This window comes from Saccopteryx bilineata, chromosome 4, assembly GCF_036850765.1.
Source record: "Saccopteryx bilineata isolate mSacBil1 chromosome 4, mSacBil1_pri_phased_curated, whole genome shotgun sequence".
NCBI lineage: Eukaryota > Metazoa > Chordata > Mammalia > Chiroptera > Emballonuridae > Saccopteryx > Saccopteryx bilineata.
Window position 1 is genome coordinate 54,655,333 of NC_089493.1, and position 25,816 is coordinate 54,681,148.

Here is a 25,816-nt window from a genome sequence, read left to right on the forward strand (position 1 = left end):
ATTAAATAAAATCAAATAGTTCCTCAGTCCTACTTGCCACACGTCAAGTACTCAGTAGCCACAGGCAGCTAGTGATACACATGCTGTGTAGCACAGATCCAGAACACTCCCAGCATCGCAGAACGTTCGGTTGAATAGAGCTGCTCCAGAGAGGTGAGGCTTCACATGGGGCTGTAAAACTGAGGACGATGCCCTTCTGCCGTGGCAGCCATTGAGGAGCAGGGGCCACTGCCGTGGGCCTCAGCAAAGGCCACAGGTGACCAAGAGCGTGAGCAGGCTGTGGCACAGCCGCCGTGGGCACCTCACTAAGCACACCAAGTTCTGTGGGATGTGATCCCAGAGGTGTGTGGCTTTAACCCCTATGAGCGTCATGCCATGGAGCTGCTCAAGGTCTCCAAGGACAGGAAGGCCCTGAAATTCATCAAGAAAAGGATTGGGACACATATCTGTGCCAAGAGGAAGAGAGAGGAGCTGAGCAATGTCCTTGCAGTCATGAGGAAGGCAGCAGCCCAGAAGCGCTGAGCCCCATCCCCTGGGTGTAATAAAACCTGCTCAGAAACTTGAAAAATAAAGAAATGAGAATGACAACTAAATGCGAGGTGTGTTGCTGGACTGCATCCTGGTCCAAAGAAAGGACATGGATGGCTCGACTGACTCAATCTGACTAAGGTCTGAAGATAAGCTGACAGCATTGTATCTGTGATCATTTCCTGGTTTTGGAAATTATGCTCTGGTTATGTAAGCTGTTAATACTTGGGGAAGCTGTACTGCGAAGAGTATTTGGAAATCCTTTGTATTATTTCTGCAACATTTTTGTAAGTCCGGAATGATTTCCAAAAAAAAGTTTTAAAACAAAAAAAAATTTTAAACAAGAGAGAAAAAAATGAGGGTGTGTGCCTCTTGGAACTGTCAAAGTGTACAAGTAAACTTGGGAACAGAAACAGCTGTAGAGTAAGCACAGCATTCCTAAAAGCCAGTGAATGAGTTAAGGGCAGTCCCTTTTTAAGTGATGGATGGAGCCCTTCACCAGCCGGGGAGGCGGGAATGCTGGGTTTGGCCCCTGACCTCACCACCTGATTAGCAGCTTATCCAGCCAGACCACATGTCCTCTCTGAGCTGGAGGCTCTGAGATGATGCAGATGAATGAGCTGAGAGAAGTGAAGGACCATACCTACGGGTCCAGGCCCCCAGACCAATCACTGTCAAAGAAATTACAAACATTTGCCTGTTGGCCCTGCATGACTAGGTGTTTCAGTAAAAACAGCTGGAGGTTTGTTAACAGTGATTTTTTTAAGCCCTTAAATGGTGGTTGTCTTCGGTTCGGTGGTCCCCACTCCAAGGTCCAGGCTCCTAAAGGTCCAGCCCCTCTGGTTACATGGCTGTACACCTCCTTGGGGCACTTGGGTCAGCATTTGCTTTCTTCCTGATGCTTTCTGCAAAAGACAAGACTCCTTTGGCCTCATGTTGCCTAAGCTCTGCCCTACAGGGCTGGTTTTAGGTTTTAATTGGCTGCCAGAATTTGTGTTAAAAGAAGCAACAGCAAAATTTAACTTTTGGGAAGGGAAAGTTATGCCCAATTTCTCCACTCTGAAATGACTCTGTTTTCCTACCTGACCTGTGGCAGATGTGAAATAGCCAGCCTGTCAGGGGCTTTCCTTTTTCCCTCAGTAACACGCCATCAATGTTTTTCCTTGTTGCCACATGACTAATGTAGCCTCCATTACTATTGGTGACTGCCAAATACCCCTTCCTGTGGTTGTTCCATAAAGTACCATGCCAATGAACATTATGGAATTTAAGGATTTGTCACCAGGAGCTGACCTTGTTGTTTGTTTTTTTCTTTTCTTTTTTCTAGTGAGAGAGAGAGAGAGAGAGAGAGAGACAGGAAAGGAGAGAGACAAGAAGCATCAACTCATAGTTGTGTCACTTTAGTTGTTCATTGATTGCTTCTCGTAAGTGCCTTGCCTGGGGAGCTCCAGCAAAGCCAGTGAGTCTTGCTCTAGTGAGAGACTTTTGGGCTGAAGCCAGTGACCATGGGATCATGATCCCACACTTAAGCCCGCGACCTCAGGGTTTCCAACCTGGGACCTCAGCGTCCCAGGTCAATGATCTATCCACTGCCCCACCACTGATCAGGTGAGCTGACCTTGTTTTTAATGAGGGATTAGTACTACAGCCTTTTATCCCTCTTGCCTGATGGTTCCATGGGATGACCTGAATACCAAACCAGGCTTTTGGGATTGACAATTTTTTTCTTTCTTTTTTTTTCTTTCTTTTTGTTTGTTTGTTTGTTTTTCTGAAGTTGGAAACAGGGAGGCAGTCTGACAGACTCCTGCATGTGCCCGACCGGGATCCACCTGGCACACCCACCGGGGGGTGACGCTCTGCCTATCTGGGGCGTCGCTCCGTTGCGACCAGAGCCACTCTAGTGCCTTAGGCAGAGGCCATGGAGCCATCCCCAGCGTCCGAGGGGAAGAGAGAGACAGAGAAGAAGGAGAGGGGGAGGGGTGGAGAAGCAGATGGGCGCTTCTCCTGTGTGCCCTGGCCGGGAATAGAACCCGGGACTCCTGCACGCCAGGCCGACGCTCTACCACTGAGCCAACTGGCCAGGGCTCTTTTTTTTATTTGCAAAATCCATATATTTCATTCTTTTTGTTTAATAGCTGGAATTCAAAAGTTGTGATGGCCTTGGAAAGTTTGAGATCTGACTGGTTCAACTCATATTAAGCCAGTTCTAGCTCATATGTCTTAATGTTTATGAAAAAGAAAGTTTCAGCTTTATTCTAAACTGAAAAGAAAAAATCAAAGTAGAGAGAGCTAGAGATGAAGAGATTGTAGTGTCATTAGCTTTGGGGCTGTGAATATCATAGGGATCAACTGGGCCAACATTCTCCTTGCACAGATGAGGAAACCAGGGCCAGGAAGGGCTGTGATTTGCCCAAGGCTCTGCCTGAGTTCCAGATAGAGGCAAGGCTAGGACCAGGAATCTAGAAAGTTCAGAGCCAGTGCCATGGCATGGTGGTCTGAGCAGCCCTTGGAAAGTCCTGCTGCTCTGACCCTGGGGCTCGGCTCTTACCAGCCAGGGGGCACTCTTACCAGCCAGGTCCCTCCTGCCAATGGCCACGAGGCCCTCGAAGAGCGCTTTGCTGGGGTTCTCACCCACCGTGACCACGCCATGCAGCCAGATGAGCAGCATCCGATGGCCATGCTCCTGGTAGCTCTTGGTGCCTGAGGACCATGAAGAAAAAAGAGAGAGGGAGAAAGCATGAGCCAGGTCTGAGCACACATCTATGCTGCCCTGTAGTGCCTCCTGAACACCAGGCCTTTCTCTGTGCTGTAGCAGAGTTCAGCCCAGAGATGGGCAGGGGAGGGGCAGAGCAGCCTCAGATGGGGTGGGGCTGGAGGTTTTGTGTTGGGGACCCTTGACCTCCCCAGCCCCAGTCTTTCTCCTAAGCATCTACCACACATACTCTTGGTGTCACTCTTAAGAGAAATAATTGGCACCTGTTGTGGTGGTACCAGTGCACATGGCTGTACCCTTCATCTCTGGCTGCTGAAGGTAATCTGTGCCTTGCATGACAGTGACCCTGTTCTGCAGATGAGAAGACGGCTTAGTCAGAGACACAGTTGGCCAGGTTCTTTCCCCTGTACAAGTGGTTCTTTGGTTCTTGACCATAGGTACCCACTGGGAACACTTGGGAAGCTTTAGAAAATACTGACACCTAGGTCCCTCCAGCCCCCAGAGATTACGACAAACTTGGTTCTGGATGCAACCTAGGCCCCAAGCAGTGTTAAAGCTTCCCAGGTGATTCCAGTGTACAACCATGTTTGGAAAATAAGTGTTCACACTTCTCAGTGCCATTGGTGGGGTACACTTGTTATTAAACTGTGATTAGGTCTACTATCCCATCTGGGGACACCAACACTCAGGCACAGCCATCGGGTCCAGGTCAGTCCTTCAATGTGTCCTCTGGCTGTCTGGCCCCTTGTGGGCCCTCTGGCCGCACTTCCGCATGGTGCTGCCCTTGGTGGGCAGTTTCATTGGACCCATTTGCCCACTAGCCTTTACCCCAGGGCTCCTTTATCGTGTATGAGAGCTCTTACCTGTAACAGAGTTTACTTTTGTACACCCTGCTCTAATCCACTAATTGGTTTGCATATTTTTGTGTCAGGTATATATCTATATTATTTTAGCTTTATAAATGATTGAGTCTAGTTGGGTTAGAGCTTCTTCACTTTTCCCCCCAGATATTCATTTATATATTCCCTGTTTTTTCTTTCATGTGAACTGTAGAATCCTTTAGTCAAGTTTTAAAAACCTATGTTCATTTGATTAAAACCAGATCAAAGTTTTTATCTAATTTGGGAAAAATCAATACCTACATGACACTTATTCTAGCCAGAGCTACCTCATGTCACTTCCCCAAGTCTTCTTTTATGATTCAACTAATTTTTATTGCTTTATTCACATGACATTTGTATTTCTTTTTGGAAATGAACACTATTATAAATGTAACATTTTTTAAAAATACCTCTATATATAATATTTTGCCCGCTTATTGATGGTACTTAAGGAATACTTTGGTTTTTGTACATTTTAGTATATATTTAGCCATTTCATTGGATTATTTTATTCTAAGAGTTTTTCGGTTGATTCTTCTGGACTTCCTATGTATATAATCATAGCACCTGAAATTAATAAATCTCTCTCTTCCTTTCCAATATTTGCATTCATTTCTAATTCTGTTTCATGCCTTCATACCAGGACCAAAATTTCCAAATAGATGTTAAATGATAGTGGTGACAGCAGCTCCTCTTCTTTTTACTGGGAGTGCCTTTAGTTTAGCGTATGAACAACAAGTATCAGCTCGGGCTGGTTCATGAAAAAAATGTGAAGCTCACAGGTCAATGGGGAGGGAAAGGCAGAGGGCACAGCTGTGCAAAGGTCTGGAGGAGTGAAAGAACGCCCAGTGTGCTAGAAATGGCATGTGGCTTCGTGCGGCTGGGCTGCGAGTTACACAGGCTTTTTCCCCACAAGCATAAAGAACTGAACACAACAACTCCAGCGCCCCTGCCCCTCCGCCTGCTGGTTGCCTGGGGAGGCAAGGCAAGGTCATACCTGTCCACTGTTGCTTGATGGCGTGGACATGGGCCTCAGTGAACTCCCAGCAATACGCGAGCTTCTCCCATTCATGGGGCCGTAGGTACCTGGAGGCCAGTCGCCACAGCACAGAGCGAAGCTGCTGTGTTTCCTGTCGATGGTCTTGCTTAAAGGTCAAACTCTTCCCAGAGGGATCAGTGGGGTCCCTGAGTGAGAGATGGTCCTGTGGGGAAGATCTCAAAAGTGCAACAACAGTCTGGGAGAGATCCCTGACAGCCTCTCCTTTGTGATCCTGGACTGGGAACTGAAAACTGGCATCATTACCAGCCTGGGGCTTACTGTCCACTACCCTGGTTTCTGCCTCAGTGCTTTGTCTTGACCTCTGGAGCCCAAGCTGCTTACACTGTTCCTCCATCCAGATTTCCTTTTTTACGCCCCTGTCCATCAACCCCATTGCCATAGTCAAAGAAACACCCAAATGCCACCTCTTCCAGGAAGGCTTCCCAATTCCTCTCTTTTCTCTGTGTTTCTATACCATATTGGTATCAATAGAGTGACTCAGCAGTTGTGGCTAAAACCAAGCAGCCAAGAACCAGGCACTGAACTTGCCAAATCCCAACAAGTAATGACAGATAGGGCTATGGAATTCTTTCTATGCAAAGCATGTGATAAGAGGTTACAAAAGAATTATGTAATAGCATAAACTAAACCCACAAAAGCCTCCGTAAGCCCCCTAAAGAAAGTGGCTGCAGAGTTCTGGTTGTGAAAAAGCTCATGGTGAGAAAAATCACCCTGGTGTCTGCATGTTACATCCGGTCAACAGTGTCTGGCCAGGCACCCGTGAGGTGATGACATGGGAGCTTAGCTCTCACCTGGGGTGGTAAAAACCATTCCTTAGCACAGTATTCTCAGCTGCAGCTGTGCACTGGGATCATCTGTGAGTTAAGAACTACAGATGCTTAGTCCCCAAGCCGGAGATTCTGGCTGAATTGGCCTCTCGGATTGAGTTGGTAAAAAGGGGGAATTCGTGATTCTAGCTGCACCTCTGCCCTAGTGTTGAGAACTTTTAAAGAGTGAGAAAGTGAATTAAGCACAAAAATGAATCATTTCATCAAATCCTTGATATTACATTTAGTAGACATCTGTTGTAAAGGGATTATAATGTTTATGAGATTCTTGCATGTACAGTGAAAGAGACTATCTCATGATTCCTATTAAAATTGGTTACCCACCGGCCCTGGCCGGTTGGCTCGGTGGTAGAGCGTCGGCCTGGCATGCGGAAGTCCCGGGTTCGATTCCCAGCCAGGGCACACAGGAGAGGCGACCATCTGCTTCTCCACCCCTCCCCCTCTCCTTCCTCTCTGTCTCTCTCTTCCCCTCCCACAGCCAAGGCTCCATTGGAGCAAAAGATGGCCCGGGCGTTGGGGATGGCTCCTTGGCCTCTGCCCCAGGCGCTAGAGTGGCTCTGGTCGCGGCAGAGCGACGCCCCAGAGGGGCAGAGCATTGCCCCCTGGTGGGCAGAGCATCGCCCCTGGTGGGCGTGCCGGGTGGATCCCCATCGGGCGCATGCGGGAGTCTGTCTGACTGCCTCCCCGTTTCCAGCTTCAGAAAAATACAAAAAAAAACAAAAAAACTGGTTACCCACCAACTGATTTTGGAATAGTGTATTTTATTTGAGAGGGTAGAGAATTTACAAAATTTGTAAACCATATTGGAATATTTAAGGTATTTGAAATTCACTTTATTTATAAGTTTAATTTATTGGATTTACGAGGATAATTTTAAAATTTGGGAAGCATTTGAAATACTTTAAAAGAAAAGCTATTGTATTAAATGTATTCATTTGGTTTAAAATATTTAAGGTTGTTTAACTCAGTGGTTTTCAACCACTGGTCTGCAGACTGGTGCCTGTCCACCAGAAATTTTGTTAGACTCTCTAATCTTTGTACAACATCAGGGTGGTTAACTTTCACAGATCAGCACAAAATTTCTGGTGAACCAGCACTGGTCCGCAGACCGGTGGTTGAAAAACACTGATTTAATTGACTAAATTTATCCATGGGACCAAACACTAGTCAAAAGGCTTCTTTGAAAGTGACCGTTAAAATTTAGAAGGTTGAATACATGGAATAATAAGATTTACAAAATAAATTTTAAAGTTTAAGGAAAATTAGTTTTTAAATTTGTAATTTAGTATTAATTCTTAAAACTGAAGTAAATGCAAAAAGTTACTTTCTGTGCATAAAAACAACCCTCAAAGACACCAAAAAACTCCCTATCCCATCCTCATTTGCTGGCAATTAGAACAGCAAATTCATAGCCACTCTTCTTTTCCAGTTCCACAGCAGACATCACTAATCACTCCCAGCACACTTGCCTTCTGGGCTCAGCAAGTTGCCTGAATACAACACCCCAAGCAGTAATTCCAATCACCTGGGGATGGCAGTGAACTGGAACCAACTTGCCATCTCTTTACCTGTGCACACACGCGTGCATGTATTCCTCCACCAATGAGGAGTGACAGCGGAGTCCAGTGATCTCTCCACAGTGGTGTGGACCTCAGTCAGACTTGTTTCAGGGTGGTTTGGATGCTCCCCCACCTCCAGACCCTCACAAAAAACCTTGGTAGTAGGTAAGGCAGGGATTATCACCCCTTTGGAAATTGAGGGGCCCCTGAATTGGTCACAGCCAGCTCCACCTGGAGCCAAAGGCGCTCCCTTTCCAACATGGAGAGGCCAAGTGCAGGGTCTCAGTACCTTCTCCCATCTGTAGAAGCGATCAGCTTTTATGATCATGTCCACCAGGTTGATGTGGTTGCTGCGGGCGGCCACTGCCAGGGCGGTTTTCCCTTGCTGCAAGTAAGAAACGAGAAGGGAAGCCAGAGTGTCTAGGAGGGGTGGAAAGTGGCTTTTAGCAGTGACTACAAACCCTGCTGCTCAAAGATAGCGTTTTCCCACCATCTACCATGGAGAGCAGAAAGGCTTTCTGGGCAGGACGAGGAGGGTGGAAAAGTCACAGGTAGAATAAGGCAATAATAATAATTCCAGCCACCACCTCCTGTGTTCTATAGAATTAAGGAAGCCTCAATGCTTATGAAACTCAGCCTGCATAACCCTTCAACATCACCTAGGAAATAGATCTTACCAGCCCCATTTCTCAGGTGAAACCAGAGCCCTGAGAAGGGGCTGGGGCTCACTGTCACATTTGCCCACCTCCCCACAAGCCCTCAGCCCTTTGATCTGGGTCTCCTGCACAGTGCTGGCCTCAACCACACCCAGGGACCTATGTGGAGATGGGCAGCTCCTCTTCAAGCTTGGCCAGCTGTCCTGGGGTCCAGCTCAAAGCAAGGAGCCCTTCCCAGGTCCAGCCTCAGAGCCTGATCCTGTCCCCAACCCTCCCCGCACCATCCCAAGGGCTGGTCTTGCTGGGCTACAGGGACAAACACCCTTCCGCTCACAAGCCTCATACTAAGTCCTCACTCTTCTCGGACCTCACCCCAGAGGCACGATGTCCAGAGAAGCTTCCCCCTCCTCACCAAGGGACTCAAGGCGCTCAGAGCCTGATGGGGGCCATGAAACAAAAGACAACCATGTCACAGGCCCGGACCAGAAAATCTGAGGGCCCTCAAAGGAGACAGGGGAAGGTGGCAGAGGAGCAGGAAGTCTTGCTGGAGGAGGCTGCAATGGAGGTGGTAACAAAGGAAGGGAGCCTTCGAACTCTGAGAGCAGGCAGCACTCACAGCAGGGTCTCTGGCAGAGAGGGAGCCTGTGTGCAGAGGTACCTTGTCTCTCAGGTTTAAGTTCACTCCCGCGACCAGGAGCATCTCCGCTATGTCCTGCCAGGCGTGCTCTGCGGCAAGGTGGAGGGGCGTCTGCTGCCGCTGGAAAAGAAGCCAAGGGAGACAGAAAAGCCTGTAGAAATGGCCCGTGGCTGAAAGCCAGGATAGGACCACAGTCAGTACACTACCTAACTTACTGGGCCTTAACACAGTCTCTCTAAGAAGTTATGAAGGAGGGTAAACTGGGTTTAATCATAAACATAATACCAGAGGAAAGTTGGTAAAAACAAAAAAAAAAAGTAGAAAGAACAAAAAAAAAACACTGTTCACTAATCCATCTAAGTCAGGGGTCGGGAACCTATAGCTCGAGAGCCAGATGTGGCTCTTTTGATGGCTGTATCTGACTCGAAGACAAATCTTTAATAAAAAAAATTATAACGGCCTGACCGGGTGGTGGCGCAGTGGATGGAGCGTCGGACTGGGATGCGGAAGGACCCAGGTTCGAGACCCCGAGGTTGCCAGCTTGAGCGCGGGCTCATCTGGCTTGAGCGGGGAGCTCGCCAGCTTGGACCCAAAGTCGCTGGCTCCAGCGGGGGGTTACTCGGTCTGCTGAAGGCCCGCGGTCAGGGCACATGTGAGAAAGCAATCAATAAACAACTAAGAAGTCGCAATGCGCAACGAGAAACTGATGATTGATGCTTCTCATCTCTCTCCGTTCCTGTCTGTCTGTCCCTGTCTATCTCTGCCTCTGTAAAAAAAAAAAAAAAAAAAAAAAAAAAAAAAAAAAAAATTATAACGTTAAAAATAGAAAACATTCTCATGTATTACAATCCATTCATTTCCTACCGCTCATGTTCATGGCTGCGGGTGGCTGGAGCCAATCACAGCTGTCCTCCGGGACAACACCAAATTTTTATTGGATAATGTGTAACGTACACAGGTCATTGTATGGCTCTCACGGAATTACATTTTAAAATATGTGGCGTTCATGGCTCTCTCAGCCAAAAAGGTTTCCAACCCCTGATCTAAGTCAACCTCTGTAATAATATTTTTTCTAGTCTTTTTTTGAAACAGAATGTTCTTTGTTGGTTTTGCATATTTGAAATCATCCCATATGATTTTGCACCTATTTTTCTACCTAACATAACACTTTACACATATTCTGAACTCCGATAAACACCATAGCTCCATAATAATCTATGTCAGTACTGTGATTTACCTAAACACTTGTCTATTAAGTAGTTGGGCCATTTTCAAACTGAAGACTGATAATACTGCGATGAATATCTTTGTGCATGAGCTCTTAATATATTTCTTGAAGCTCAATTCTCAGACGTGAAAATACTAACCATTTTAACTGTATATCCTGCTAAACTGCTTTCCACTGCTAGTGGTTGTGTGTGCTGGCACCGAAGACTATATGGTTAGGAGGCGGATTGTGGGACAGGGATTTAAAAGGGCTCCTCACTGATTAATCACAACTTCAAGACTCAGATGTCTCTTGTTATTACACAAGACTGCTCCAGTCACTCCTGCCCTGGGAACTCTGCCTAAGGGGGCAAAAATCAGTGAAAGGAAAAGGTTGAATGTAAGAAGGTATATATATCATGGCAAAAACTTGGACACAACCAAAATGTTCAAAATAGGGAAATGGTTAATAAAAACGATGCTACCTTCAACAAATAAAACAGCTTTTTAACAAGCTACAGAAGCAATTTTCTTAGCTCTGGGCCACGCTGGTAGACCACGGCCAAGCCCTGCCAGCCTGGGAGGGTGCCCAGAGGCTTCGTGGGATCCAGGTGGTTTCTGCAGCCGCTTACATTGTCGGTGGCGTCCAGGTCACTGCCAGCATCAATGAGAAGCTGCACCAGAGTGGGGAAGTTGTACCTCACGGCAAGGTGCATTGGAGAGGCTCCCTGCTGGGGGGAGGGAGAGACACAAATTAATTGCTGGGTCCCTCCTAGAACTGCCCAGCTGCGGATGGGAGTAGGAAGGGGCATTGATAGTGGCTTGACAGATGTCCTGAGGTATTTATAGCCCCAAAGCCTGAATTCCTAAGTCCAATAACTGAACTTCAAGGTGGATAGGGACCTGAAGACCCAAGTTTGAGATTTTGCTGTGCGAGGAACTCACTATATGACTTTAGGCAAGTCATTTTCCTTCTCTGCTACTTTTCACCTGGCAAGTGATATTTGCTAAGGTCCCTTCCAGCAACAACACCTTCATGTTCTCTAATATCTCATTTAACCCACACATGAACCTGGACAGTATAGAGGGATGGTATTATTACTAGCATTTTAATCTTACAAACAGAAACACTGAGGTTCCGAAAACTTATGCGACTTGCCAAAAGACACACAGCGGCCCTGGCCGGTTGGCTCAGCGGTAGAGCATCGACCTAGCGTGCGGAGGACCCGGGTTTGATTCCCGGCCAGGGCACACAGGAGAAGCGCCCATTAGCTTCTCCACCCCTCCGCCGCGCCTTCCTCTCTGTCTCTCTCTTCCCCTCCCGCAGCCAAGGCTCCATTGGAGCAAAGATGGCCCGGGCGCTGGGGATGGCTCTGTGGCCTCTGCCTCAGGCGCTAGAGTGGCTCTGGTCGCAACATGGCGACACCCAGGATGGGCAGAGCATCGCCCCCTGGTGGGCAGAGCGTCGCCCTGGTGGGCGTGCCGGGTGGATCCCGGTTGGGCGCATGCGGGAGTCTGTCTGACTGTCTCTCCCTGTTTCCAGCTTCAGAAAAATGAAAAAGAAAAAAAAAAAAAAAGACACACAGCTAATAGAGACCATGTGTTATTGAACTTTCTACCCCCAGCACCCAGGTAAACGCCTGATACCTATTTATGTATGAAATGAATGAATGAAAGAGCCAGCCTTGACCAGAACAGATATCTCACTCCAAGTCCAACCCTCATGCAAGACCTTGCTCAAGACTAGAAGACTCCCTCTCCTATGGTCTCCTGTGACCCCTGACTTCATGACAAAGTGGGGATACTTTTCTAGGTAATACAGTAACACACACACTGTGCAATAGTACAAAGCCAGTAAAATTGATAGTATAGATCTATACTGATTGTGGGGAAACACTCTCACATATTGAGTATAAAAAGGTTATAAGAGGCCCTGGCTGGTTGGCTCAGCAGTAGAGCGTTGGCCTGGCGTGCGGGGGACCCGGATTTGATTCCCGGCCAGGGCACATAGGAGAAGCGCCCATTTGCTTCTCCACCCCCACTCCCCTCCTTCCTCTCTGTCTCTCTCTTCCCCTCCCACAGCCAAGGCTCCATTGGAGCAAAGATGGCCCAGGCGCTGGGGATGGCTCCTTGGCCTCTGCCCCAGGCGCTCGAGTGGCTCTGGTCACGGCAGAGCAACACCCCGGAGGGGCAGAGCATGCCCCCTGGTGGGCAGAGCGTCGCCCCCTGGTGGGCGAGCTGGGTGGATCCCGGTCGGGCGCATGAGGGAGTCTGTCTGTCTCTCTCCCCGTTTCCAGCTTCAAAAAGAAAACTAAAAAAAAAAAAAAAAAAAAAAAAAGGTTATAAGACAGAACACACACATACAATAACAAGAATGCCCACTATTGTCATTACTAGTTTAGGACAGGGGGAAAGAAAGGCTTATAAATATTGGAAAAGAAGATTTTAATAATGCCATTATTTGTAGGCAATGTGATTATTTTAACCTAGACAAGTTAAAATAGTTATTATTCCTCCCCCAAAAAACCCTAGTAGAATTAATTTTAAAAATCATATAGAAGATAAAAGCATCCAAGTAATTGTAATGAATGTAGCTCTCTGGTGGGTGATGTTGATAATAAGGGAGGCTATGAATGTGTGGGGGTAGGAAGCATAAGAGAAATCTCTACCTTCTGCTCAATTTTGCTGTGAACTTAAAACTGCTCTAAAAGTAAAGTCTATTAAAAACAAAGAAACAAACAAACCTCCTGACCAGGAGGTGGCGCAGTGGATAGAGTGTCAGCCTGGGATGCTGAGGACCCAGGTTTGAAACCTCAGGCTCGACAGCTTGCGTGCGGGCTCACTCCACTTGAGCATGGAGTTGCTGCCTTGAGTGTAGGCTCATAGATATGACCCTATGATCACTGGCTTGAAGCCCAAGGTCGCTGGCTTGAGCAAGGGGTCACTGGCTCAGCTGGAGCTCCCTGGTTATGGCACATAGGAGAAAGTAATCAATGAACAACTAAGGTGCCACAACTATGAGTTGATGCTTCTCATCTCTCTCCCTTCCTGTCTGTCTCTTTCTCTATCTAAAAAAACAAAACAAAACAATAAATCCACAATGATAAGATTATGTCAAGGGACACAGAAGCCAACTAAAGGGCTCCCAATGGTCAAAAACAATTTGAGCAACAAAATAAAGAAGTATTAGAGTATAATACAAAGTATAAAATAAATGAGTCCATACTGATATAAATAAATGATTGATTGAATAAATAAGTAAATGAAGGAGAATAAACAAATCTCCCACTCAGCAAAGTTCCAGATAATTTATGTAGCTATTTTGCCTTCAAAGAGGTGGAACATGAAACCCCATTCCTTAAATGTGGACTTCGCATGGCAACTTCCTTTCAAAAAGTACAGTTTGGGAAGGGAATAAAGAGTAACCTTATAATAGGGAAACTTGATAAACACTACCTCAGCAAAGTGATTCCGGCCAACATCAACAATGATAAATCATGTTGACAGCACATACTCTTAACTTGGTGTGATGACAATGACTCTTTACCTCTGTGAGCTTCTTCTCAAAGCTCCGAGCCCCAGTCTAATCATGAAAAAAAAAATCAGGTAAATCCCAATTGGGAGACACTCTACAAAATACTTAAGTACTACTCAAAACTGTCAAGGTCATCACAAACAATGAAAGTCTGAGAAACTGTCACAGACAACAGGAGCCTAAGAAGACATGACAATTAAATGTAATGTGGTCTCACCTGACCAGGTGGTGGCGCATGGATAGAGCGTCGGACTGGGATGTGGAGGACCCAGGTTCGAGACCCCGAGGTCGCCAGCTTGAGCGAGGGCTCATCTGGTTTGAGCAAAGCTCACCAGCTTGGACCCAAGGTCGCTGGCTTGAGCAAGGGGTTACTCGGTCTGCTGAAGGCCCACGGTCAAGGCACATATGAGAAAGCAATCAATGAACAACTAAGGTGTCACAACGAAAAACTGATAATTGATGCTTCTCATCTCTCTCCGTTCCTGTCTGTCTGTCCCTATCTATCCCTCCCTCTGTAAAAAAAAAAAAAAAAAAAAAAAAAAAAAAAAAAAGGACTGTGGTCTCCTGGATGGGATCTTGAAACAGAAAAAAACACAGCAGGTAAAAACTAAGGAATCTGGGGAAAGTAGGGATTTTAGTTAATAATGTATTGGCATTGGTTAATTAATTATGACAAGTATACCATACTAATGTAAGATGGTATTAACAGGGGAACTGGTTATGGAGTATCTGAGAACTCTCTGTACTACCTTTGCAACTTTTTTGTAAAACTAAATATATTCTTTTTTTTTTTTTTTCAGTGAGAGGAGGGGAGGCAGAGACAGACTCTCGCATGCACCCTAGCTGGGATCCATTTGGCAAGCCCACTGGATGCTCTGCCCTTCTGGGATGTTGCTCTGTTGCTCAGCAACTGAGCTCTTCTTAGCCCCTGAGGCGAGGCCATGGAGTCATACTCAGAGCCCGAGGCCAACTCGCTCCAATCAAGCCATGGCTGCAGGAGGGGAAGAGAGAAAGAGAGAGAGAGAGAGAAAGAAAAGCGAGAAGGGGAGGGGTAGAGAAGCAGATAGATGCTTCTCCCCCTGACTGGGAATCAAAGCTGAGATATCACACGCTGGGCTGATGCTCTACCACTGAGCCAGCTGGCCAGGGCCAATATATTCTAATATAAAAAGCTTATTAAAAACTACAGTGTGCTCTTCCTCCCAGGAGCACACCCATACCTTTCCCTTCCTCCCTTCTTCCCCCTATGGCATGCATCTCTTAAGCTCTAAGGGTCCCTACAAACTTGCAACCAGGACAGCAATGGGCAGCAGCAGCTCATCCAGAGCTAACCCCCTGGGCATGAATCTGAGGCCCTCTTTTCTCGACTTTCCAATGAGCCAAAGCAGCCCCACCTAGGCTGTCCTGTTGCTTCTTCTCTCCTAAACCCTTCCTTATTTCACTGTCCCCAGTTTTAATAAATGTACTCTCAAAACAAAAGATGAGAAAACAAAACTGCAGAATAGTGTGAATAGTATGCTTAAAAAAGGGGGGGGATGTAGGGAGGCCCACAGAAATATGCCCAACTGATTTTTGACAAAGGTGTAAAAAGCAACTCAGTGGAGGAAGGTTACACAGCCTTTTCAACAAATGGTGCTGGAGCGATTGCACTTCTGCAGGCAAAAAAATAAGAGGTTTGACTGAAACCTCACACCTTATACAAAATTAACTCAAAATGAATCATGTAAAATAGATGTGAAACTATAAAACTTTTGGAAAATATTGATAAAGTGGACCTCATCAAATTAAATGTTTTTATTCAGCAAAAGCTTCTGTTGTTACAAGAATAAAAAGACAAGTCACAGACCAAGAGAAAATATTGGCAAATCACAGAGCTTACAAAGGCTAGTTATAGACTATATAAAGAAATCCTCTTAAAAGTCTACAGTAAAAATAAAAAAAAAAGACATTTTACTGAAGAAGATACATAGATGTCAAATAAATACATGACAAGATGTTCAACTTCATTAGCCATTAGGGAACTGGCCATTAGGAAAATGCCAGTTAAAACTACAATAAGATGTCATTACCTATCTATCATAATGGTTAAAATAAGAAAATAGCAACAACACCAAATGTTAACACGAACGTGGACTGCAGAGGAGATGGGAATATTCCGAGGGCACAGCCACCACCACCATGAGCCTCTTCAATTAGCCCAAGAGTGAGATGACCCCAGGGGAGCTGCAGAAGCGGGAGGAGGAGGAGTTTAACACGGCCCACTCTCCACGCTCATGTAGTCAGTCAAACAACACCCAGGTGCTCATCAACTGTCGCAACAAGCTCCTGGACTGTGTGAAGTCTTTTGACAGGCACTGCAGTACGGTGCTGGAGAATGTGAAGGACATGTGGACCAAGGTCTCGAAAAGTGGCAAGAGCAAGAAGAAGTCCAAACCAATCGACATAAACTGCCACATCTCCAAGATGTTCCTGCGTGGGGATTTGGTCATTGTGGTCCTGGGGAACCACTCCTCGCTGGCAAGTAGGGGATTCCTCTATGTGGTCATAACTCACTCCCCTGTGCTGAAGAGACCTGCCCTTTGGCATGAGAACAGTGAAATCCTGTGTTGTTTTATCTTAAAGATAAAGAATGTGCAGAAACTGAATTACTCATATATTGCTGGTGGGGATGTAAAATGGTATAGCCACTCTGCAAAAACAGTTCTGAAGTTGTTTATAAAACTGAGTACGCTATTCCCGTAGGACATAGCAACCGCATTCTTATTATTGCAGAGAAATTAAAACTTACATTCATACAAAAACCTGTACATAGATGTTCATCACAGCTTTATTCATAATAGCCCCAAACTGAAACAACCCAGATGTCCTCCAAAGGTTCCTACAAATCATTATAAAATAAAAAATAACCCAAGAGAAAAATGGTCAAAGGATATGAACAGATATTGAAAGAAAATGGAATACAGAAGACTCTTAAGAGGAAAGCAAATAAAATTCTTCACTCATCAGATTGGCACAAATCCAAAAATTTTGCCAAATGTGTTGACAAAGCAGTGGGGAAATAGGTACCATTTTATAGTATTGAACTGACTATAAACTGATATAGGTCATACAGACAGCAATTTGGCAATATGTATAGGAAGTGCAAATGTATGTGCCTTTTGACCCAACTAATCTTCTTCTAGACATTTATTCTATAGAAATACTTCCACATATATGGAATGATGTATGTACAGATTTTTGTTGCAGTATTGTTTGTAATAGCAAAAAATTAGAACCCACATTTGCCAAGGGGACAATTTAATAAATTATGGTCCACCCATGCAATGGAATACTATGCAGTTCTAAAAAATGAATATGTTTTGGGAAAAAATATATATATTTACATGGAAATATCTTTTTTTGTGTGATAGAGATGGTTGGGGGGAGACAGACAGACTAAAAGGGAGATGAGAAGCATCAATTCTTTATGGCAGCACCTTAGTTGTTCACTGATTGCTTTCTCAAATGTGCCTTGACCGGGGGGCTTCAGCAGAGCGAGTAAACCCTTGCTCAAGCCAGTGACCTTGGGCTTCAAGCTGAAGACCTTTGGGCTCAAGTCAGCGACAATGGGTCATGTCTATGATACCACACTCAAGCCAGTGATCCTGTGCTCAAGTTGGTGAACCCGTTCGCAAACCGGATGAGCCTGCCCTTAAGCCTGCGACTTCGGAGTTTTGAACCTGGGTCCTCTGCGTCCCAGTCCAATGCTCTATCTATTGCGCCACTGCCTGGTCAGGCATTATATGGAAATATCTTAAAGATGTATTTATGTGAAAATAGCAAGATGTACGTTTTTCAATAAAAGGTACCAGGCCTTCTTGGAGAAATGGCTGATTCTAGCACTGGGGCAGGAAATAATATAGGCTAAGTCTGGAGCATGTTGTAGTGACAAAGTAAAGAAATGCACCATAAAAACACAGTGATGCACACATCTAGTAGAATGGCTAAAAGCCAGGACACTGACAACACCAAATGCTGACAGGGATGTGGAGCAACAAGAACTCTCATTCCTTGCTGCTGGGAATATAAAACTTAATAAACACTTTGGAAGACAGTTTGGTAGTTTCTTAAAACACTAAACATACTCTTACCATATGATCCAACAGTTATGCTTCTTGGTATTTACCCAGAGGAGTTCAAAATTTATATCACATAAAAATGTACTCATGGGTGTTTATGGCAGCCTAATTAATAATTGACAAAAGTTGGAAGTGACCAAGATGTCTTTCAGTAAGTGAATGGATAAGTAAACTGCAGTATATCTAGAGTCTAAAATTTCTAGACAATGAAATATTACTTGGTGCTAAAAAGAAATGAGCTACCAAGCCATGAAAAGACATGAAGGAACTGTAAATGCATATTACTAAGTAAAAGCCAATATGAAAAGCCTACAAATGCATAATTCCAACTAAGTAACATTCTGGTAATGGCAATCCTACAGAGACAGTAAAACAATCAGTGGTTAGGTCCTGGCCAGCAGCTTGGTTGGTTGGAGCGTTATCCTGATGTGCCAAGGTTGTGGGTTGGATCCCCAGTTAGGGCACATACAAAAGTCAACCAATGAATGCATGAAGAGGTGGAACAACAAACTGATCTCTCTCTCTCTCTCTTTCTCTCTCTTTCCTTCCCTCACTCTCTCCTTATATTAAAAAAAAATGAGCCTGACCAGGCGGTGGCACAGTGGATAGAGCATCGGACTGGGATGCAGAAGACCCAGGTTCGAGACCCCGAGGTCGCCAGCTTGAGTGCAGGCTCATCTGGTCTAAGCAAAAGCCCACCAGCTTGAACCCACGGTCGCTGGCTCCAGCAAGGGGTTACTCGGTCTGCTGAAGGCCCACGGTCAAGGCACGTATGAGAAAGCAATCAATGAACGACTAGGTGTTGCAACACGCAATGAAAAACCAATGATTGATGCTTCTCATCTCTCTCCATTCCTATCTGTCTGTCCCTGTCTATCCCTCTCTCTGATTCACTCTCTGTCTCTGTAAAAAATAAATAAATAAATAAAATTTAAAAAAAAAAATGAAAAAGGTCAGTGGTTACCAGAGGTTGGGGCAGAGGTAGGGGGATGAATAGTCACAAATGATTTTTAGGGCAGTGAAAACATTCTGTATAATAGTGGGTACATGTCATCATATTTTTATCCAAAGTTATAGAATATACACCACCAAGAGTGAATCCTAGCCCTGGCCGGCTAGCTCAGTGGTAGAGCATCGTCCTGGCATGTGGAAGTCCCAAGTTCGATTCCCAGCCAGGGCACACAGGAGAAGCATCCATCTGCTTCTCCACCCTTCCCCCTCTCCTTTCTCTCTATCTCTCTCTTCCCCTCCCACAACCAAGTCTCCACTGGAGCAAAGTTGGCCTGGGCGCTGAGGATGGCTCCATGGCTTCCACCTCAGGCACTAGAATGGCTCCAGTTGCAATGGAGCAACACTGTGGATGGGCAGAGCATCGCCTCTTAGTAGGCGTGCCAGGTGGATCCCAGTTGGGCGCATGTGGGAGTCTGTCTCTCCGCCTCCCTGCTTCCCACTTCAGAAAAATACAAAAAAAAAAAAAAAAAAAAGAGTGAATCCTAATGTAAACTATGGAGTTTTTAAAAATAGGTTTTTTAAAACCTAATATACATTGTTGGTGAGAGGTCTAAGAAATGGGCAGCCCACACCCTGCTGTGGCTCTGCATATTGGCACAAGACTTCTTTTTTTTTTTTTTTTTTGTATTTTTCTGAAGCTGGAAACGGGGAGAGACAGTCAGACAGACTCCTGCATGCGCCTGACCGGGATCCACCCGGCACGCCCACCAGGGGCGATGCTCTGCCCACCAGGGGGCGATGCTCTGCCCCTCCGGGGCGTCGCTCTGCCGTGACCAGAGCCACTCTAGCTGCCTGGGGCAGAGGCCAAGGAGCCATCCCCAGTGCCCGGGCCATCTTTGCTCCAATGGAGCCTTAGCTGCGGGAGGGGAAGAGAGAGACAGAGAGGCAGGAGGGGGGGTGGAGAAGCAAATGGGCGCTTCTCCTATGTGCCCTGGCCGGGAATCGAACCCGGGTCCCCCGCACGCCAGGCCGACGCTCTACCACTGAGCCAACAAGACTTCTAGAGAGTGATTCAGTTTATATATCAAGAGCTAGAAAGATATTCACAATATTTGACCTCAAATTTCCACTTCTGGGAATCTTTCCAGAAGAAAAGTTACATGCACGAAGCTGCACTACTTGTACTGGCAAGTAAACTTGATGTTCTGCCATAGTTAGAGGGATCGATAAATCATGGCACCTCCATCATCAGCCCAGATGTCTTCACCAATAGCTATACAGCAACATGGAGGAGCTCATGATTATCTGGGCACAAAATTACATGTAAATCATAATTCTACCTATACCAAGGTAGGTAATTTTTAAAAAGATTGTCACAGAGTAAATAAAAAAGAATATCTGTGGGTAGTAGCAATAAAGATAATTTTATTCTGTTTTCTAAACTTCATTTTATATTTTAGTCCTTTAAAATTTTTTTAAAGTTTAACTTTGTTGGCATATTTAAATTAATATTTGAATATACAGAGATACATATTGTGTTCTATATTGGAAGGCTAAATATTAAAATCATTTTAATTATCTCCAATTAGTTAACATATTACAGTGATTGATCTAAATCTTAAATTAATTTTTTATTTGATAAAATTACTTTAAATTTCAATTGAAAGAATAAACAAAAAGTGAGAATATAAAAGGGTAACCGTTTATACTAACAGAAGAATAATTAAGGGAGACTAGATAATTTTAAAATGAATTATAAGGCAAAAATAAAATAGCATGTTTCTGGCTCAAGATTAGACATACCACTTATTGAAAGAGATTCATTCACTTAGAAATAGAACTCATCATATAACAAAATATAAATGTGTAAGGAATGAAAAGCACCAAATAATGTTAGAATTCTTAATAAATGTACTCGAGATAGATAATATAAAATTTTAGGGGGGAAATCTATTGAGTAATATATCATACCATATGCAAAAGTACATTTTACAAGGATTAAAGAGAAACATCAAAGATTAAATCACAACTAGAAGATTAAATTAAAATTCAAAACTTATGTCAAGAATACCTTTGATCAAATAAAAATTTACATCTTTAGTATGTCAAAAGTTGTAAGAGTAAACAACATAAACAATGGCCCAAGAGCCTGGCCAGGAGGTGGCACAGTGGATAGAGCATTGACCTGGGATGCTGAGGACCCAGGTTTGAAACCCCAAGGTCGCCAGCTTAAGCACAGGTTCACCAACTTGAGTATGAGATCACCACCTTGAGCATGGGATCATAGACATGACCCTATGGCCACTGGTTTGAATCCCAAGGTTGCTGGCTTGAGCCCAAGGTCACTCAGCTGGAGCCCCCGATCAAGGCACAAATGAGAAAGCAATCAATGAACAACTAAAGTGCCACAACTATGAGTTGGATGTTTCTCATCTCTCTCCCTTCCTGTCTGTCTGTCCCTGTCTATTCCTCCCTCTCAAAAACAAAACAAAATAAAATAATGGTCCAAAAGTAATGATCTCATAAAAATTGGTTAAAAAAAAACAAAACAAAATACCCTATCAATATAGACAAAGGATCTAAAGAAATACAAATATTGATCTACTTACGACCTATGCAACTTACGACCATTCAACTTTACGACCACAATTGCTAGCCATGACTGCTCCGCGTCTGGCAGCGCAAGCATTGCCCAGCTGGGCGCACGACAGTGCAGACTAGCTTCTGGCAGCACTACCATCTCTGCGTGCATCATTTCAACTGTTATCCCAGACTCAGTACAGCAATTTGTGTTTTGTGTCTTGGATATTTTTCATCAAACCTCTCCCAAGATGTCTACCAAGAGGAAATTGTCTTTGCAAATATTAAACCAGTTGTACTGGTAATGCAGTGTTTTACTTAAATCTGACGAATGTAAAAATAAGAAACAAAATGGTGTAGAGATGATACAAATGGCATAAAACGAACAAAAAAATTATAATATATAACAATAATGAAAGAAAATTATGATAAAATATGACTTAAAGATTTTTATAACATCATTTCACAGTACTGTACATATAGCCTACTCAACTTACGACCAAATTGTGTTACAACCGAGCTATCGGAACCAATCGTGGTCGTAAGTCGAGCACTAGCTGTAACTCACAACAGAAGAACTTAAAGTTGAAAAATAAATTAATGGGAAAAGTTCAAAATCAATAGTGATCTAAGAGATTCGAAGTAAAACAATAACAAAGAATCATTTAACTATAAAATTGATAAAATAATATATAATATTGGAGAAAGGTTACTCATAAGTGATGGGAAGCAACTTAACAATTTACATCAAGGCCTTGGCCAGTTGGCTCAGTAGTAGAACATCAGCCCAGTATGTAGGTGTCCTGAGTCTGATTCCTGGTCAGGGCACACAGTGGGGGCACCCATCTGCTTCTCCATCTCTCCCCCTCTCGTTTCCCTCTCTCTCTCTCTCCTCTCCCGCCTCCTGCAGCCATGGCTCAATTGGAAGGAGTTGTCCCCAGGCACTGAAGATGGCTCTATGGCCTCTGCCTCAGGCACTGCGAAGAGCTATGTTGCTGAGCAAAGGAGCAATGCCCCAGATGGGCGGAGCATCGCCCCCTGGTGGGCTTGCCAGGTGGATCCCGGTTGGGGCGCATGTAGGAATCTGTTTCTCTGCCTCCTCTCCTCTCACTGAATGATAATAAAAAAAATAGAATTTGCATCAAATCTTAAGACCTTGCTTCTGTGTTCCTCACTCAAAATGCCTGGTGAAGCCAAAGAAACAGTCCCTGCTACAGGGCAGGAGCTGCCACAGCCCCGGGCTGAGACAGGATCTGGAACAGAATCTGACAATGATGAATCAGTACCAGAGCTCCAGGAACAGGACTTCACACAGGCAACCACACAATAAGCCCAGGAGGCAGCAGCTAAAATCAGTGAAGAACCAGCCCAGCAGCTAAGATGAGTGAAGAACCAGCCAGTAAAGCGAAACAGAGAGAAAACATATGAAAGGCTATGTCCAAACTGGGTCTTCGACAGGTTATAGGGGTTACAAGGGTCACTATCCAGAAACCTAAGAATATCCTTTGTCATCACAAAACCAGATGTGTACAAGAGCTCAGCTTCAGATACCTACATAGCTTTGGGGGAGGCCAAGATTGAGGATTTAACTCAGCAAGCCCAGCTAACAGCTGCTGAGAAATGCAAAGTTCAAGGTGAAGCTCTCTCAAACACTCAGAAAACACAGACTGTTTTCCTGTACACACAACTATGCAAGAGGAGAGTGAAGAGAAAGAGGTTGATGAGACAGGTGTGGAAGTTAAGGACATAGAATTGGTCATGTCACAAGCAAATGTGTCAAGAGCAAAGTCAGTCTAAGAAGCCCTGAAGAACAACAGTAATGATATTATAAATGCTATTATAGAATTAACACTGTAACCATCTACCTGACTGGTGGTGGCACAGTGGATAGAGCCTCAGCCTGGGGTGCTGAGGTTCCCAGTTAGAAACCCCAAGGTCACTGGCTACAATGCGCAATCCTCGGCTTGAGTGAGAGCTTGCCAGCCTGAGCGCCAGACGGGCTTGAGCATGAGATCATCGACACTATTCCAAGGTCACTGACTTGAAGCCCAAGGTTGCTAGCTTGAGCAAGGGCTCCACTTGAGCCCCCCAGTCAGGCATGTATGAGAAGCAACCAATGAACAACTAAAGTGAAGCAACTATGAGTTGATGCCTCTCATCTCTCTCCCTTTCTGTCTCTCTCTCTCTCAAAAACAAAAACAGAAAAACAAAGAAAGAAAAATATTGTAACTATCTAAAAACAAGAACTTTTTTTGGTGTTTTAAAGCTGTAATTTCAGCTTTGTTTGAAATGTGGACTGTTTCTGTCATTAATAGTTATAGCTTCTTGTCAGATGGAAAAAAAAATCATAAAAATGTTTTTCCTACCTGATCTAGAAATCCTGTTTGGAGAATTCATATATAATGCAAAAAAAAAAAAGAAAAAAAAAAGTTATGCTATAAAGACATTCATGAATCACTCTTTATAGTAGCAAAGTCAGAACCAACTTAAATATCCAACAGTCGACTATCTGCTAAGTATGCTGTGGACACTGAACCGCATCTGGCATGGTCAGCACCTACAAACTGTCTCCCAGGAAAAGTGCGTAACAACACAGGGGACCTGGGATGGGTAGACTCCACTGGCCTTGAGTCAAGATTCTAGTTGGAGGAAAAACAAAATTCTAGATGGGGAAAAACAAATAAGCATCCTCCTTCCAGAATTCTGCCTTAGCCTGGATTTATTCCACCTGGAGGCGCTACTATACGTATGAGGAGAAACTGAACAGAAATAAAGAAAATTTACTGCCTACGGAGTCAGGATTAAGGATGCTTTTTTTCTCTATATTCCAATGAATTGTGTAACACTGTTTATACAATAATTTTAAATAGAGTATTTATTTCAGCTATATGAAATGACCTCTTTCTAATTTAAACAATAGATAGCTCCTCTATCATGTAATGGGAATAATAATAGAACCTATAGGTATGAAAATATCTGCCCGGGGAGGTCAAAGCTGCTTGTTCAAGGTTGTTCAGTTTGTGAGTGGCAGAGCCAGGTGTCAAAATGAGGTTGTCTGACACTGAAGTCCATGTCTTAACCACAAATTTACACTGTTGCATACAGTATACTGCATGTACTATAATATAACAGAAAGAAAATGAACAACCAAAAGGCTAAATCTGTAATAAGATCATTACTAAGACCCAATGGGTACATAAGAGGAGAATACTAGCAGATATTTTGCTTGGAAGGAAACGCAAGCTTGGTTTTTAACCCTGTTCCACTAGAACCTTCTGTGACTCTCCTACGCGCTGCCAGCTGCCCTGGGCCTGGCCTCCACCACAACCCCACTCAATGAGGTCATGGAAGACTTTGCAGTGGGGACCCCCTTCAGTCCAGGCCCCACACTTACATGATCAGCCACGTTGGTGCAGCCCCCTGAGTGGATGAGGGCACGAGCCACGTCCTCAGAGCCACCGACAGCTGCATAATGGAGGCAGCTCTGCTTCTTCTAGAGGAAAACAGGAATCAGTGCAATGTCCTACGGACCCCTCAGAGTAGGATTTCCAAAGCACTTTGGGATTTGTTATTCCATCTTCTCTCACAACCCCATCCCCACCCCGGGACGATTATCCCCCTTAAACTCAGAGGCTGGAGAAATCAATGACTTGCCCAGGCCTGGCGACTAGTAAAAGGAGCTCACTGTGACCTCAGCCGTTCTTTGCCTATCGTCACAAACTCCATCCAGAACATGTGCTAACGCCTGCACATTTCCTTAGCTGGTAAAGACATGCAGAGTATAGACTCCAAGGAAATGGTTTTTAAAGAAGGGGACAAATAAGATTTGCTAGTTATAGAACAAACCTCTCCCACACACGTTGCCCAGCTGGAGCTGGTGTCAGGGTGCCCTAGCAGGACCTGGCAGGGCCTGAGCAAGGGCCTCACCCTGGACTAGCCTCCCACGTGCACTCTTTCAGTTGGAGCCCACTCCTGGCCCAACGAGAATCTCACAAGACCATCTCCACTCTGTGACAGGCAGGCCCCCCGTGGTGACCAACTGTCTCAGTCTGCCAATACAGGGCAAACCAAGATGAGTTGGTCACCCTCACAAAGTCCTCTCTGAGTGCACAGGGTGGGTGGGAACTAGCCCCACCTCCCAAAGGGACATACAATCACTTTAGGTTGGCTCCCCCCTCAGAGTCCCTGCTGCATGACACTTCAAGGGCTGGGAATTTTGAGATGGAATGTGGCCTCTGTCAGAAACCTCTAGCCAAGGCTAGAGCACAAAGTCCAATGAAGTGGGTGGCTCCAACCCCCCCAGTGACCATCACCTGCTGGACGCAACCTCCACCGTCTCTAAATTCCTAGGCTCCTTCTGTCACAGAACCCTCCCACCCCTGAGTACTGACCTGGGCACAGGGAAAGGGCCTGCTGACCACGAGCAGCATGGAAGAACACAGTGGGGTGCCCCGAGGCAGCTACTTTCCCTCTGCCCCCTGACACCCTAGGCTAGTGGCTCCCACAGCTTCTGAAGAAGTTCTAGACAGTAAGTGTTTTATGGCTCATAAAACATTATTCCCACT

General features: G+C 45.0%; 1 protein-coding gene and 2 pseudogenes across 1 annotated transcript in view; 2 read left to right on the top strand and 1 right to left on the bottom strand.

The window, feature by feature from the left end:
* Positions 1-517: 517 nt before the first annotated feature.
* Positions 518-25,816, bottom strand: part of ANKDD1A (ankyrin repeat and death domain containing 1A) — a 47,129-nt gene continuing 21,830 nt past the window's right edge. Inside the window, exons 9-15 of the mRNA XM_066273714.1 lie at positions 24,646-24,744; positions 10,700-10,795; positions 8,883-8,981; positions 7,858-7,953; positions 5,120-5,324; positions 3,097-3,228; positions 518-1,433 (exon numbers count right to left, since the gene is read on the bottom strand). Coding sequence (XP_066129811.1) covers positions 1,372-1,433; positions 3,097-3,228; positions 5,120-5,324; positions 7,858-7,953; positions 8,883-8,981; positions 10,700-10,795; positions 24,646-24,744 — 789 coding nt within the window. The 3' untranslated portion in view covers positions 518-1,371. The remainder of the gene's footprint in view (positions 1,434-3,096; positions 3,229-5,119; positions 5,325-7,857; positions 7,954-8,882; positions 8,982-10,699; positions 10,796-24,645; positions 24,745-25,816) is intronic.
* LOC136333886 (small nuclear ribonucleoprotein Sm D2 pseudogene) lies at positions 15,781-21,392 on the top strand (annotated as a pseudogene).
* On the top strand, positions 22,432-23,048 carry LOC136335257 (nascent polypeptide-associated complex subunit alpha pseudogene; annotated as a pseudogene).